Here is a 13,103-nt window from a genome sequence, read left to right as displayed (position 1 = left end):
GCTGTCTGCCCTCCAGATATTGTGTGTGTGTGTAAACATATATAATGCATGATATATACAGAGTATATCACATGTAATATATATGATATTACATATAATGCATATATACTTCCATGTGGGTAGAGAAAAAGCACCTACCTTTTTAGTTTACTTATTTATTTTTTGAGAGAGAAAGAGTGAGCAGGGGAGGGGCGGAGAGTGAGGGGGAGAGAGAGAATCCCAAGCAGGCTCCGCGCTGTCAGCGCAGAGCCAAATTTGGGGCTCAAACTCACAAATCAAGAGTTGGTCGCTTAACCGACTGAGCCACTCCAGGTCCCTCCACCTACCACGGTTTTAATTGGGGGTCACTTTGGGGAAATTAGATTAGAGAAAGGGAGATTGCCACCTGTGTTTCATCAAATTCTCTGTCTGGATGTTTTGATCTGTAAATTTTTATAAAAGTATACCAGGGCTGCCTGGGTGGCTGTCGGTTGCGCGTCTGACTTTGGTTCAGGTCATGATCTCATGGCTCACGAAGTTTGAGCCCCACATTGGGCTCTGTGCTGACAGCTCACAGCCTGGAACCTGCTTCGGTTTCTGTGTCTCCCTTTCTCTCTGCACCTCCCCTGCTCAACTCTCTCTCTGTCACTCTCAAAATAAATCAACATTTAAAACAAAGTATACCATATACACACCAAAGTGCACCAATCTTTAACGTAAAACATGAGCGTGGATGGTTAATGTCCATCTACCCATAAAAAGAAACAAAGTAGTGACACTTTCCCAGCTTCTTCGCCTCTTGGGGTCAGGCCCCGTGCCTCCCCTCTGGTTCCCCACGGTCCTGACCTTGAACTGGCTCTAGAATAGTTTGTCCAGTTCTGAACTTCATATAAGGGGACTCACACAGTATGCACAGTTTTGTCTCTGGCTTCCCCTGCAAACACGACGTTTCTAAGATCCTTCCATGCCGGGACTACGCAGACGTTCACTCCTGTTCTTTGCTAGAATTTCCCACTGTGTGAGCACAGCAAGCTTTAGTTATCTAACCAACTATTGATTGCCACTTAAGTTGTGTCCGGTTTGGGGCTATCCTAAATAATGTATCTAGGAGCACTCTTTTTTTTTTTTTTAATGTTTACTTATTTTGAGAGAGAGAACGCAAGTGGGAGAGGGGCAGAGAGAGAGGGAGACAGAGAATCCGAAACAGGCTCCACACCATCGGCGCAAAGCCTGACACGGGGCTCGAACCCATGAACTGAACCGTGAGATCATGACCTGAGCTGAAGTCTGATGCTCAGCCGACTGAGCCACCCAGGAGCCCCCATTAACACCCTGTCTTAGACAGCTTTGTGATAATTCTTGTTACCCTGTAGCATTTTTCTTCTAGATGTTCTTGGCCCTTTGCACTTAAAAAATTTTTTTTTAATGTTTTTATTTATTTTTGAGAGAGAGAGAGAGAGACAGCGTGAGCAGGGGATGGTCAGAGAGAGAGAGGGAGACACAGAATCCGAAGCAGGCTCCAGGCTTTGAGCTGTCAGCACAGAGTCCGATGCGGGGCTCGAACCCACAAACTGTGAGATCATGCCCTGAGCCGAAGTCGGATGCTTCACCAACTGAGCCACCCAGGCGTGCCTATAAAAAAGGGTTCGTTGTGGGTATATAAATATATATGAAACCCTCTGAATTGATTACTAAATTCTCCTGGGTCTTCTACATATATATATTCGCCATCTGCGAATAATGACAATTGTATTTCTTGCTTTTCTTGGCCTCCTATGTTTGGTTTACTTTTTTTACATTATTCTAGTGGCGAGGACCTCGCACAAAATGGTCCAGAAGAGGTCACAGCAGAAATCCTTGTATTGTTCCCAATCTCACAGAAAAAGCGCTCGACACGTCACCTTTAGATGTGATGCTAGTTGCAGGTTTTTTGAAGATTGTTTATCAGATTAAGGCAGTTTCCTTCTATTCCTAGTTTGCTGCTTAAGAAATAAGGGAGGCGGGGCGCCTGGCCGCCTCAGCAGGAAGAGTGCAACTCTTGATCTCAGGGTAGTGAGTTTGAACCCCACGTTGGGTATAAAGATTACTTTAAAAAATAATAAATAAGTTAGGAGCACCTGGGTGGCTCCGTTGGTTAAGCGTCCACCTCTTGATTTGGGTTCTGGTCATGACCTCTTGGTTTGTGAGTTCGAGCCCCATATCGGGCTCTGGGCTGACAGTGCAGAGCCTGCTTGGGATTCTCTCTCCCTCTCTCTCTGCCCCTCCCTCCCTCTCGCTCTCTCAGAATTAAAAAATGGAGGGGGCGCCTGGGTGGCTCAGTCAGTTAAGTGTCTGACTCTTGATTTTGGCTCAGGTCATGATCTCCGGATTTGTGGGATCGAGCCCTGCGTAGGGCTCTGCAGCACAGAGCCTGGTTAGGATTCTCTGTCTCCCTCTCTCTCTACCCCACCGCGATTAGTGCACTTTCTCTCTCTCAAAAAAAAAAAAAATTTTAAAAAAATTAGGCAAGGAGGAAAGATTTATGTCCGGAAAACTACAAAACCTTACTGGAAGGTACTATACCCCCCCCATCCTCTATGGGGGGTTCATTCTCAGACACCCAGTGGATGCCCGAAACCGCAGAGAGAACCGAACCCTGTATGCGCCATGTGTTCTCCTAGACAAACATCCCTATGATCGAGTGTAATTTATAAATTAGGCTCAGAAATAGATGAATGATAACAACTAGTAATAAAAGAGAATCCTCGCAACAATGTACTGTAGTAACAGTCATGTGAGTGTGCTCTCTCTCCCTCTAAATATCTTCTCGAACTGTTCTCATCCTTCTTCTGACGATGATGGTGTGAGATGATGAAATGCCCCAGGGGCGCCTGCACCGCTCAGTCGGTTAAATCTCCGGCTTCAGCTCAGGTCATGATCTCACGGTTCGTGGGTTTGAGCCCCGCGTCGGGCTCTGTGCTGACGGCTCAGAGCCTGGAGCCTGCTTCGGGTTCTGTGTCTCCCTCTTTCCCTGCCCCTCCCCTGCTCATGCTCTGTCTCTCTGTCTCTCAAAATTGAATAAACATTAAAAACATTTTTAATTCACATCAAACTCTCAAGGAACCATAAATAGCAAAACTAGTCCAGCATCCATCATTTCCCCTGCTGGGTGTGTATGCTCAAAGAATTAAAAGCAGGGAACAGACAAATGTTTGTGCAGCCATATTCATAGCAGTATCTTCGCAAGAGCCAAAGGGCAGAAGTAATCCAAGTGTCCCTCGATGGATGAACGAATAGACAAAATATGTACATAAAATTCCATACAATGGAATATTATTCAGCCTTAAAAAAAAGGAAGTTGTGGCACCTGCTACAACATGGAAGGATCTTGAAAATATGCTAAATGAGCGCCTGGGGGCCCAGCCTGTCAGGCCCTGGACTCCTGGTTTCGGCTTAGGTCGTGATCATGCCACTTACGAGTTCGACCCCAGCATCCAGCTCTGTGCGATCATACAGAGCCTGCTCCGGATTCTCTGTCTCTTTCACCCTCTGCTCCTTCCCTGCCCATGCTCTCTCTCTCAAATAAAAAGAAATAAACGTTTAAAATACATATTTAAAAAATAAGAAAGAAAATAACGCTAAATGAAATAAGCCAGGCGCAGAAGGGCAGATACTGCGTAGTTCCGCTTAGACGAGGTACATAGAGTCGTCCGACGCCTAGAGACGGAAAGGAGGACAGTGGTTCTCGGCGCCGCGTAGGGGCAGGGAGGAACGGGGAGATGTTCAGGCACAGAGTTTCAGGACGGGACACTGCGGAAGTTCTGGGGATGGAGGGCGAGGATGGTGTCGCAACAGTGTGAGCACATAATGCCACTGAACCTCACCCCTAATGTAGTTCGAACGGCAATTAAAACACGACAAAAATTAAAGAAGTTCCGATTCCTGCCATAACATGGATGAAATGGAGAACGTCTGGTGAAATGAAACGAGCCAGATACGAAAGGGAAAATACCCGAAGAGTCCACTTGTATGAAGTCTCTAGAATCAGCAAGTTCATAGGGACAGAAGGTAGAAGACAGGCTCCCAGGGGCTGGGGGTGCGGAAGAATGGGGGCTACTGCGTAATGGGTCCAGAGTTTCTGTTTGGGATGAGAACGTTCGGAAAATAGCGTCATGTCCAGGCAATACTGTGGGTGTACTTAATGCCGCTGAGTTGGACGCTTTAAAATGGTTGGGGCACCTGGGTGGCTCAGTTGGTTAAGTGTCCGACTTCAGCTCAGGTCATGATCTCAAGGTCTGTGAGTTCGAGCCCCGCGTGGAGCTCTGTGCTGACAGCACTGAGCCCGCTTGGGATCCTCTGTGTCCCTCTCTCTCTGCCCCTCCCCTGCTTGCACTCTCTCTCTCTCTCTCTCAAAAATAAAAACAAACATGTAAAAAAAAAGGTTAACATGGCAATTTTTGTGTTATATATCTCATCATAATCTTTTACAAATCTGCGCTATTATTTTAATTATCTTGGTCCCAGGAAGACCTGTTTACATTACCTATTTCTTCTTTTGTTTTCAGTCATGAGTTTTCTTCTAATATCCCTGATTTTGTTGAGGACTGGATATTTCGTATTAAATTATTGCTAGTTTGAGGCTCTGGACTATATGGTTTTCCTCTAAAGATGATAGGGTGTGTGTGTGTGTATGCATTTGTGTATGCAGGTGTGTGTGGACACGTGTGTTGGGCTTTCTTCCAGGCCGCTAAGCTAGGGGGCGCTAAAATACCATGTCACCGTAATCTTCAGGGGGACGGAGATCACGGGACACGTAGCATAGCTCTGCTTTACCCCAACCCCTAGATTAACGTTCTTCTGGGGTCCAGCGGAGCCTTGGGTAGGTCCCAATGCTTTGAGCTACCTTATTTGTTGCAGCACCAACAATGTGTTGGAAGCTCTGTTTAGCTTCTTTTCTTTTCTTTTTGTTCCTCCCTCCTCCCCTCCCCTCCCCTCCCCTCCCCTCCCCTCTCCTTTTTAAGTGGGCTCCATGCCATCGTGGGGCTTGAACTTAAGACCCTCGAGATCAAGAGTCGCATGCCCTGCGGACTCATTCAGCCAGGTGCCCCAAAGCTCTGCTTTCAAATGTCAGCTTGGCCTTTCTTGGATTTCTTCCTTTCTCGAATCTTGAGTGCTTAGTTCAGTGATGTCTTCAGATAGTTGTGGGGTTTTCTAATACCCCCTGAAAGATCATTTTTTTTCTTTTCTTTAAGTTTATTTATTAAGTAATCTCTAGCTCAATGTGGGGCTCGAACTCATGACCCCGAGATCAAGAGCGGCATGCTCTTCCGACTGAGCCAGGCAGGTGCCCCCAGTTATTTTAAAAATATTTTATCCAACTTTCCTGGGGCACCTGGGGGACTCAGTCAATTAAGTGACTGACTCTTGGTTTCTGTTAAGGTCACGATCTCACGGTGTGTGGGTTCCTAGGAAGCCTGCTTCGGATTCTGTGTCTCCTCCTTTCTCTGCCCTTCCCCCACTTGTATTCGCACATGCGCACTCTCTCTCTCAAAAATAACAATAAAAGTTTTAAAAATATTAAAACAAAATGGAGTGCCTGGTGGCTGGCTCAGTCAGTCAAGTGACCAACTTCAGCTCAAGGTCGTGATCTCGTGGTTTGTGAGTTTGAATCCCGCATCCACTTCTTCCTGACAGGTCAAGGAACCTGCAGCCTGCTTTGGATTCTGTCTCCCTCTCTCTCTGCCCCTCCTCTGCTCTCACTCTGTCTCTCTTTCTCAAAAATAAGTAAACATTTAAAAATTATTTAAAAAAAGAAATGCGAATATATCTTTAAAAATTAAAAAAAAAAGAAAATATTTCAATTAACAAAAAGCTTCCGCAGCTGAAACTGAAGTACAAGAGGCCACGTGACTCCCATCAGTACAAATACCGGGATGTGTGTAGAGGTGATTAAGAGAAAGATGTCCCCTCAAGAAAGACCCCCGCCCTCTCAAAAAAAAAAAAAAAAAAAGAAAAGAATGGTCCCAAATAAAACTCTAGAAAACCACACAAGTTAGCACTAAGGGATATACAAGGGCAGAAGCAGACTCAGCGTGAACAGTTGTACTGGTTGTGCACTGCTGAAGGGCGCCACATGGAAAGGGATGTCCTTCACATCACTGGAATCATCTGCAGCTTTTAAAAACAATTTTCCAGCGAAGGCAATAAAGTACCTTGTTCTATCAAAACTAGAGAACTGCGTGGGTTTTCCAACAGAGGGCAGCAGCGTGAGCAACAGGGGCTTGGCACTCGCTCCGGGCGGCCTCCGGCTGGAGCGGTTTCTTCAAGCTGGGTGCACACTGCGTGTCACGTTGCGCACTGAACAAAGAGGCGACAGTTTCTCACTCCAAGAGTCCCAGGGAGACCAGGTCGGGGCAGAGGAAAGGCGACCACAAGAGGGCTCCGGGTCAGGGTCAGAGTGACCAGGGGGCAGCTGAGGGCAGGGAGCAGGCATGGAGACATACCCAGTTCTCCAGTCTCCAGATCCTTCAGTCCTGCCTCAATGGCCCCATAGATACTGACATGAAGCCGCTCTGGGAAGGGGGCCGTGGAATCCGGTCCACCACGGCGCCCACCCCACCCGACTCCCGGTTCGGCCCCAGCCTTGGAATGGGGGGGTGGTTTGCAGTGGGAGCCTCCTCGCCACGCCCCCGCCGTGGCCACACCCCCGCCTGGCCCCACCCCCGAACCTTCCCAGCCGCTCTGGCTCCAGCACCTGTCTCCTCCGCCCTGCGCTTCAACTTGCTGGAGTTTCTACGGATGAGGCTGACGTGCGGGTCGTCATCCACCGGTTCAGAAATTCCACAAATCGCTGCGCGGACTGCGCGTGGCGCAGTGTGGTCGGTGCTGTGGCTGCGGAGGTAAACAGAGGTGCGTTCATGGAGCGTGCAGTCTGGGGAACAGTATTCCAAGGAGACGGAACAGCGAGCGAAAGGGCGCTGGTGCAAAGGCTGGCAGTTTGCAGGGCAGACTGGCGTCCAGCGGGCACTGGGCGATGCCACCGGTTGTATAGCAGCGCAGCCGAGTGGGCAAGGGACCGGATCAGAGGGCCTCGAATGCCCCCGTAAGGGCTTTGGCTTTTATGCTTAGTGACATTAGAATCCAATATTGTGTTCATTCCTCCCTTCATTCATACATTTATTCCAAATGTGCCTGCTTTTTTGCTGGGTGGTGATGGGGGCAGAGGGTGCCCACAGCAGACCCTGTCTTTCCTCCTCCCCTCCACTGAGAAGCCATAGGGCTCTTTCCAAAGCACCAGTATGCCCCTGCCTCTCCCGCTCAAAACAGCCTTGACTCCCCAGGGCCCTTCGGCCCAACCCGTGTTCCTTACGTTCTCCCTGCGTGGCCTGGCTCTGGTCTAAGTCGTCCTGTCACCCCCTGCCTTCTAGGGAAGGCGAGGCACAGAGGACAATTCATCTAGCCTCTAAAGCACCCTCTGAATTTTCCTGCCTCTGGGTCTTTGCCCATACCGTTCCTTCCACCCTGGATGCCCTTCCCCTGGAAACAGAGCTGGGAAATATTTGTGGAATGGGTGCTAGGCAGCACTTGGGTGCATGTCTGAGCCTCTCCACCAGCATGTCGGAGGGTGACGTGCTACGTGGGACTGAACGTCCATCAGCTTTGGAGAGGGGCTGGGACACAAACATCTCAACAGTCCCACGCATTTGAAGGGACGGTGCTGTGTGACCGCGTGAGGGCATTCAGTCAGTCAGCAAACACTCACCGAGCATGTGCTTTGCGCCTGGCTCTGTGCTGGGAGGCAGTGGCCCCCGCAGCCACAGCCCTGCCCTCACAGGGCTCACAGGGGACAGATGCTTTTGGTTTGGGTCACTGCCCTTTGGCCTTGGCTGCTGGTAGGGGGCCTGATCTGATCGTACCAATGACAAGAGTTTGGCCGACACCCGGTTTGTCAGAAAAATTTGACCTACAGATTTTCTGCTCAGGCACAGTAAAAGCCAAAGCACTTACAATGGCTGCTTACGTGACTTTGATCCTCATTCTCCTTTACAAATTCCTTTTTCTCCCCGCCCCCATCTCAGTGTTTATCAGTATTATTATCACAACATAAACTTTACCCTTTTAACTCTTTTTCCGCGTGGGATTCAGCGACAGTAAGTATATTCACAGTGTCATGCAGATGCCACGACTGATTTCCAGAACGATTTCATCATCCGAAATAGCAGCTCTGGGCCCGCTAACCAGTAAACCGCCCCCCCCCCCGTTCTCCCTTCCCCCAGTCCGACGACCTCTCTTCTACTTTCTGTCTCAATGACTTCGCATGTTCTAGAGGCCTCGGGTAAGAGCAAGCATGCGTATCCGTCCTGTAATGTCTGACTTGTTTCGCTTCACCTGAGGTCTTCCTTTGTTCCTGGCATAGTATGTTCCAGAACCTTGTTCCCTTTCAGGGCTCAATACCGTTTCCTTGCATGACTCCATCAATTTGTTTATCTGCTATCTCTTGCTGGACATGGGTTGGATTGTTTTTACCTTTTGGCCGTTGGGACAAATGCTACTGTGAGCACTCACGTGCAAGTATATGTTAGCGCCGCTGCTCTTGGTTTTTCTGGGGCGCAGAGCTGGGCCATAGGCTATGTTCTGTTGAACTTTCTGAGGAAGCCCCACACCCTTGGCAGCATTTGTTATTTTGTTGTTTTGTTTGTTCGTTTTAATGTTTATTTACTTTTGAGAGAGAGAGGGCAAGTGTGCGAAAGAGCAGGGGAGGGGCAGAGAGAGAGGGAGACACAGAATCCGAAGCAGGCTCCATGCTTTGAGCTGTCAGCACAGAGCCCAACACGGGGCTCGAACTCATGAGCCATGAGATCATGGCCTCAGCCAAAGTCAGATGCTTAACAGACTGAGCCACCCACGCCCCCCTGTTGTTTTTTTTTAACAGCCATTTTAGTGGGTGTGAAGTGGTATCCATGGTGCTTTTTTTTAAGATTTTATTTTTATTTTTAAGTTTTTTAAATATTTTTATTTATTTTTGATACAGGAGAGACAGAGCATGAGTGGGGGAGGGGCAGAGAGAGAGGAAGACACAGAACCGGAAGCAGGCTCCAGGCTCCGAGCTGTAAGCACCGAGCCTGATGCAGGGCTCGAACCCATTAATGTGAGATCTGACCTGAGCCGAAGTCGGAGGCTTAACCGACTGAGCCACCCAGGCGCCCCAAGATTTTAAGTAATCTCTCCATCCAACAGAGGGCTCAAACTCACACCCTGAGATGGAGTCGCGTGCTCCGCACACCGAGCCAGCCAGGCTCCCCTCCATTATGCTTCCAATTTGCATTTCCCTAATGAGCGTCCTTTCCTGGGTTTGTGGGCCATTTGGATATCTTCTTTGGAGAAATGTCTGTTCATATCTCTCGCCCGTATATGAATTGGAATGTTTGTTGCTGTTGAGTAGTAGGAGCTCTTTATGTATTCTGGATACTAATCCCCTGCCATGTGTACGCCCTGTGAATACTTTCTTCTATTCTGCGGGCTGCCTTCTCACTCTGTGGATAGAGTCCTTTGATGCCTAAAAGGTGGTAATTTTGATAAAGGCCAATTATCTATTCTTTGTTGTTGCCTGTGCTTTTGGTGTCCTGAAATCCTTGCAAAATCCAGTGTCACGAAGACCTCCCCACCATGACTTTTTTTTAAACTGATTTTCCTCCTGTCTTCACAATAATTCTTCTAAGAGTTGTGGAGTGTTGGTTATGTTAGGTCTTTGACTCATTTTAATTTTTGTATATAGTAGATATCAAGGGACCAGCTTGGGTTTTTTGTTTTGTTTTTTTTTTTTGGTTTGGTTTTTGTTTTGGGGGGTGTGTGTGAGTGAGAATACCCAGTGTTCCCAGCACCATTTGCTGAAAAGACCACCCTTTCCCTGTTGAATGCCTTTGGCCCCCCTGTTGAAAATAATCAGCCATAAGGGTGCCTGCTGCCTCAGTAGGAGGAGCGTGTGACTCATGATCTTGGGGTCATGAGTTTGAGCCCCATGTTGGGTGTAGAGATTACTTAACTAAATCTTAAAAGAGAAAAACTGACCATTGTTAAAAAAACAAACATTTCTTTCTGATACTCCCATGAATGGGAAATTAAAAATTAAAAAAAAAACTGTACGCCTTTTCTCCCATTAATCGGCCTATGTTCAGTTTATTAGGCTCAGGTGGGGATCTCACGGTTCATGGGTTCGAGCCCCGCATCAGGCTGTCTGCTGTCAGTGCAGAGCCTGCTTTGGATCCTCTGTCTCTCTCTCAAAAATAAACATTAAAAAAATTTTTTTGTGTGAACTAGTCCTTTGGGTAGAGCGACTCTTGTGATTATTGTTTGAGTGTGTTTGGTTTTGCCTGACCCTTTCCCTTCCGGAGTTGTTCGTTCTGCCTCTGTCTCCTGTGCTGCTGACTGTTTGGAAAATCGCAGGCGAGGACAAAGGCATAGGGCCTACAAGCCCGGGGCTCCAGGCGGCCTCACAGCCTGGCCAGTTTGCGGTTCCACCCGACTGGCGTCTCCCTGGACGCACTTGGCCGAGATTCTCCTCTCGCCTCCCGTCCTGTCCAGAGAGCTGGGCTCTAAGCGCTGAGAACAGTCTCTCGGTTTCTATCAGTTGCATCAAGCGGTTAGCCAGCCGGCTAGAAGCCTGGGGTGCAAGGTGACAAGCAGCATTTTCTGGGTGGGGCAGTGCCAGGTCTCCGGGGACTTCATCTTAATAAGGGGTCCCCGGCCCCAAGAGGCTCTCCTCCAAGCTGTCAGCGCAGAGCACAATGCGGGGCTCGACTCCACCAACTGAGATCACGACCTGAGCCAAAGTCGGAAGCTTAATGGACTGAGCCACCCAGGCGATCCGTAATCAGCTTTCTTTTTCTTAATGTTTTTAATGTTTTATTTATTTTTGAGACAGAGAGAGTCAGAGCATGAGCGGGGAGGAGAAGAGAGAGAGGGAGACACAGAATCAGAAGCAGGCTCCAGGCTCTGAGCTGCCAGCACAGAACCCGACACGGGGCTCAAACACACAAACGTGAGATCATGACCTGAACTGAAGTCAGAGGCTTAACCGACTGAGCCACCCAGGCACCCCCGAAACCAGCTTTCTTGATTGACACCTGGTACAACTTTGTCCTGTAGGTGATGCGGGGGACACATCCCTCCCCTCCCCCACTAATTCCACTCAAGCCATCCTTAGGCCCTCTTGGCACCCACCATGCCTTGGTGATTTCTGGCTCCTCACCGGCAAATCATTTAAGGTCAAGATGTATTATGTAAACATAATGCCACCACACAGTGTCATAACAAGGGGGTCTTTTATGTCCCTGCCCTCAGACCGAACGTCCAACCTCCTACTTTTTGCTGATAGAGACCTATGTAAATTCCTCTGAAGAGGGCTCAACCTTAAAATAGGTCCTAACAATCAGGGGCACCCGGCTGGCCCGGTTGGTGGAGCGCCCGGCTCTTGACCTCAGGGTTGTGAGTTTGAGCCTCATGATGGGGGTAGAAATTACTTAAAAATGAAATCTTAGAAGCGGGGCATCTGGGTGGCTCAGTCGGTTGAGTTTTGGGCTTTGACCCAGGTCATGATCTTGCTGTTCTGCGTAGGGCTCTGTACTGCTGACTCAGAGCTTGGAGCCTGTTTTAGATTCTGTGTCTCCCTCTCTGTCTATGCTCCTCCCACACTAGTGGTGTCAGTCTGTCTCTCTCAAAAATAAGTAAATATTAAAAAAAATAAAAATCTTAGGGGGGTCGGGGTGGCTCAGATAGTTAAATGTCTGACTCCTGATTTCAGTTTAGATCAGGATCTCACAGTTGGTAAGGTGGAGCCCTCGTCGGGCTCTGTGCTGAGAGTGCGGAGCCTGTTCAAGATTCTCTCTCTCTCAAAATAACCTAAATTTTTTTTTAATGTTTGTTTTTTGAAAGAGAGTGAGTGAGCAACACGGGGCTTGAACTCACGGACTGTGAGATCATGACCTGAGCCAAAGTTGGATGCTTAACCAACTGAGCCAGGTGCCCCTCTCTCAAAATAAACTTAAAAGAATTTTTACCTTATTCTGTTACTTAAATAGGTTATGCTCCCTTCTGACTCAGGGCCTTTGCACATGCTGCCCCCCCGCCCCCGCAATTCTTCTCCACGTACCCCAGTCTCACCTGCTTATACCTTCAGGGCTCAGCTCAAACTCAGGCATCACTTCCTCAGGGAAGCCATGTGACCTCCCCCCACCTGCCCCGACAAGGTCACAGACCTCGGTTACACCCTCACACTACTCCTGAACTTCTTTCCAGCACTAACCACGGGGCCAGAAAAAGTACCGCTAAAGTATCAATTGCAATTATGAAAACTATCCATTTATTCAGGAGAGTATTTTATTACTGCCGGCCTCCCCGAGTGGACCGTGAGCTCTGTGTGGGCTCAGACCAGCTGTTGTGTCCACGGTGCCCAGCAGAGGACAGACACAGAACAGGGGCTCAGTAACGGTGTGCTGAATTAACAAAATATGAATAAACGCAGCCCAGGGCAAAAACACAAGGCATCCCGATTTCCCAGACACCGCTTCCCCTTTAATAGGCCAGAAATGAAAGATCTCTCAGAACCCCGCTTCTCAGAGAAATCGCCAATGAGCCTACCCCAGCTTAGACGGGGAGACAAGACAAATTCTCCATGTCGGTGAATGTTTTGAGCTTTAATGGGACAGGCACAGGGTACTCTTTTTTCACGACTCTATCCTGGGGGAGCGCTCAGCTGCAGGTTGGGATCAAAAAGTGGGGGAGGGGGATAGATGTGAACGGAATGGAGGGACCAGAGCTGGGCACAGAAGACAGAGCAGAGTCTGCTAACCCCAGGCCCTAAGCTGAGCCAGCAATCCAAATCCCTGGGGCCTTCAGGGACCCACATAGTGAGGGAACATCAAGTGTGCGGTCTTCACCTGCAAACTGGTATCACATGCAAAGTTCCCCAAGCAAGGCTGCATTGGGCACTAAGTGCCTGAAGGGTGCCGCTGTCAGCCTGGAGAGTCAGGTGGGGCTCGGACACAAAATGCCACTTTGGCTTGGAGAGTGGGGAGGGCATACCAACTTGGTCTGGAGGAGATGCGGTCTTGGCCTGGAAAATTGGGAGGACTCCTTGGGGTCAGGAG

The 13,103-nt window shown here is 48.8% G+C and overlaps 1 protein-coding gene across 1 annotated transcript in view; it reads right to left on the bottom strand.

Annotated features, from left to right (window-relative positions):
• Window positions 1-6,733: 6,733 nt before the first annotated feature.
• BLOC1S3 (biogenesis of lysosomal organelles complex 1 subunit 3) overlaps window positions 6,734-13,103 on the bottom strand; it is a 7,476-nt gene continuing 1,106 nt past the window's right edge. The window contains exon 3 of the mRNA XM_029924313.1: window positions 6,734-6,889. Within this exon, the coding sequence (XP_029780173.1) occupies window positions 6,734-6,889 (156 nt within the window). The remainder of the gene's footprint in view (window positions 6,890-13,103) is intronic.

The sequence above is a fragment of the Suricata suricatta genome, chromosome 16, assembly GCF_006229205.1.
Source record: "Suricata suricatta isolate VVHF042 chromosome 16, meerkat_22Aug2017_6uvM2_HiC, whole genome shotgun sequence".
NCBI lineage: Eukaryota > Metazoa > Chordata > Mammalia > Carnivora > Herpestidae > Suricata > Suricata suricatta.
Note: the sequence above shows the minus strand (reverse complement) of the source record. Positions and strands in the feature narration are given on the sequence as shown.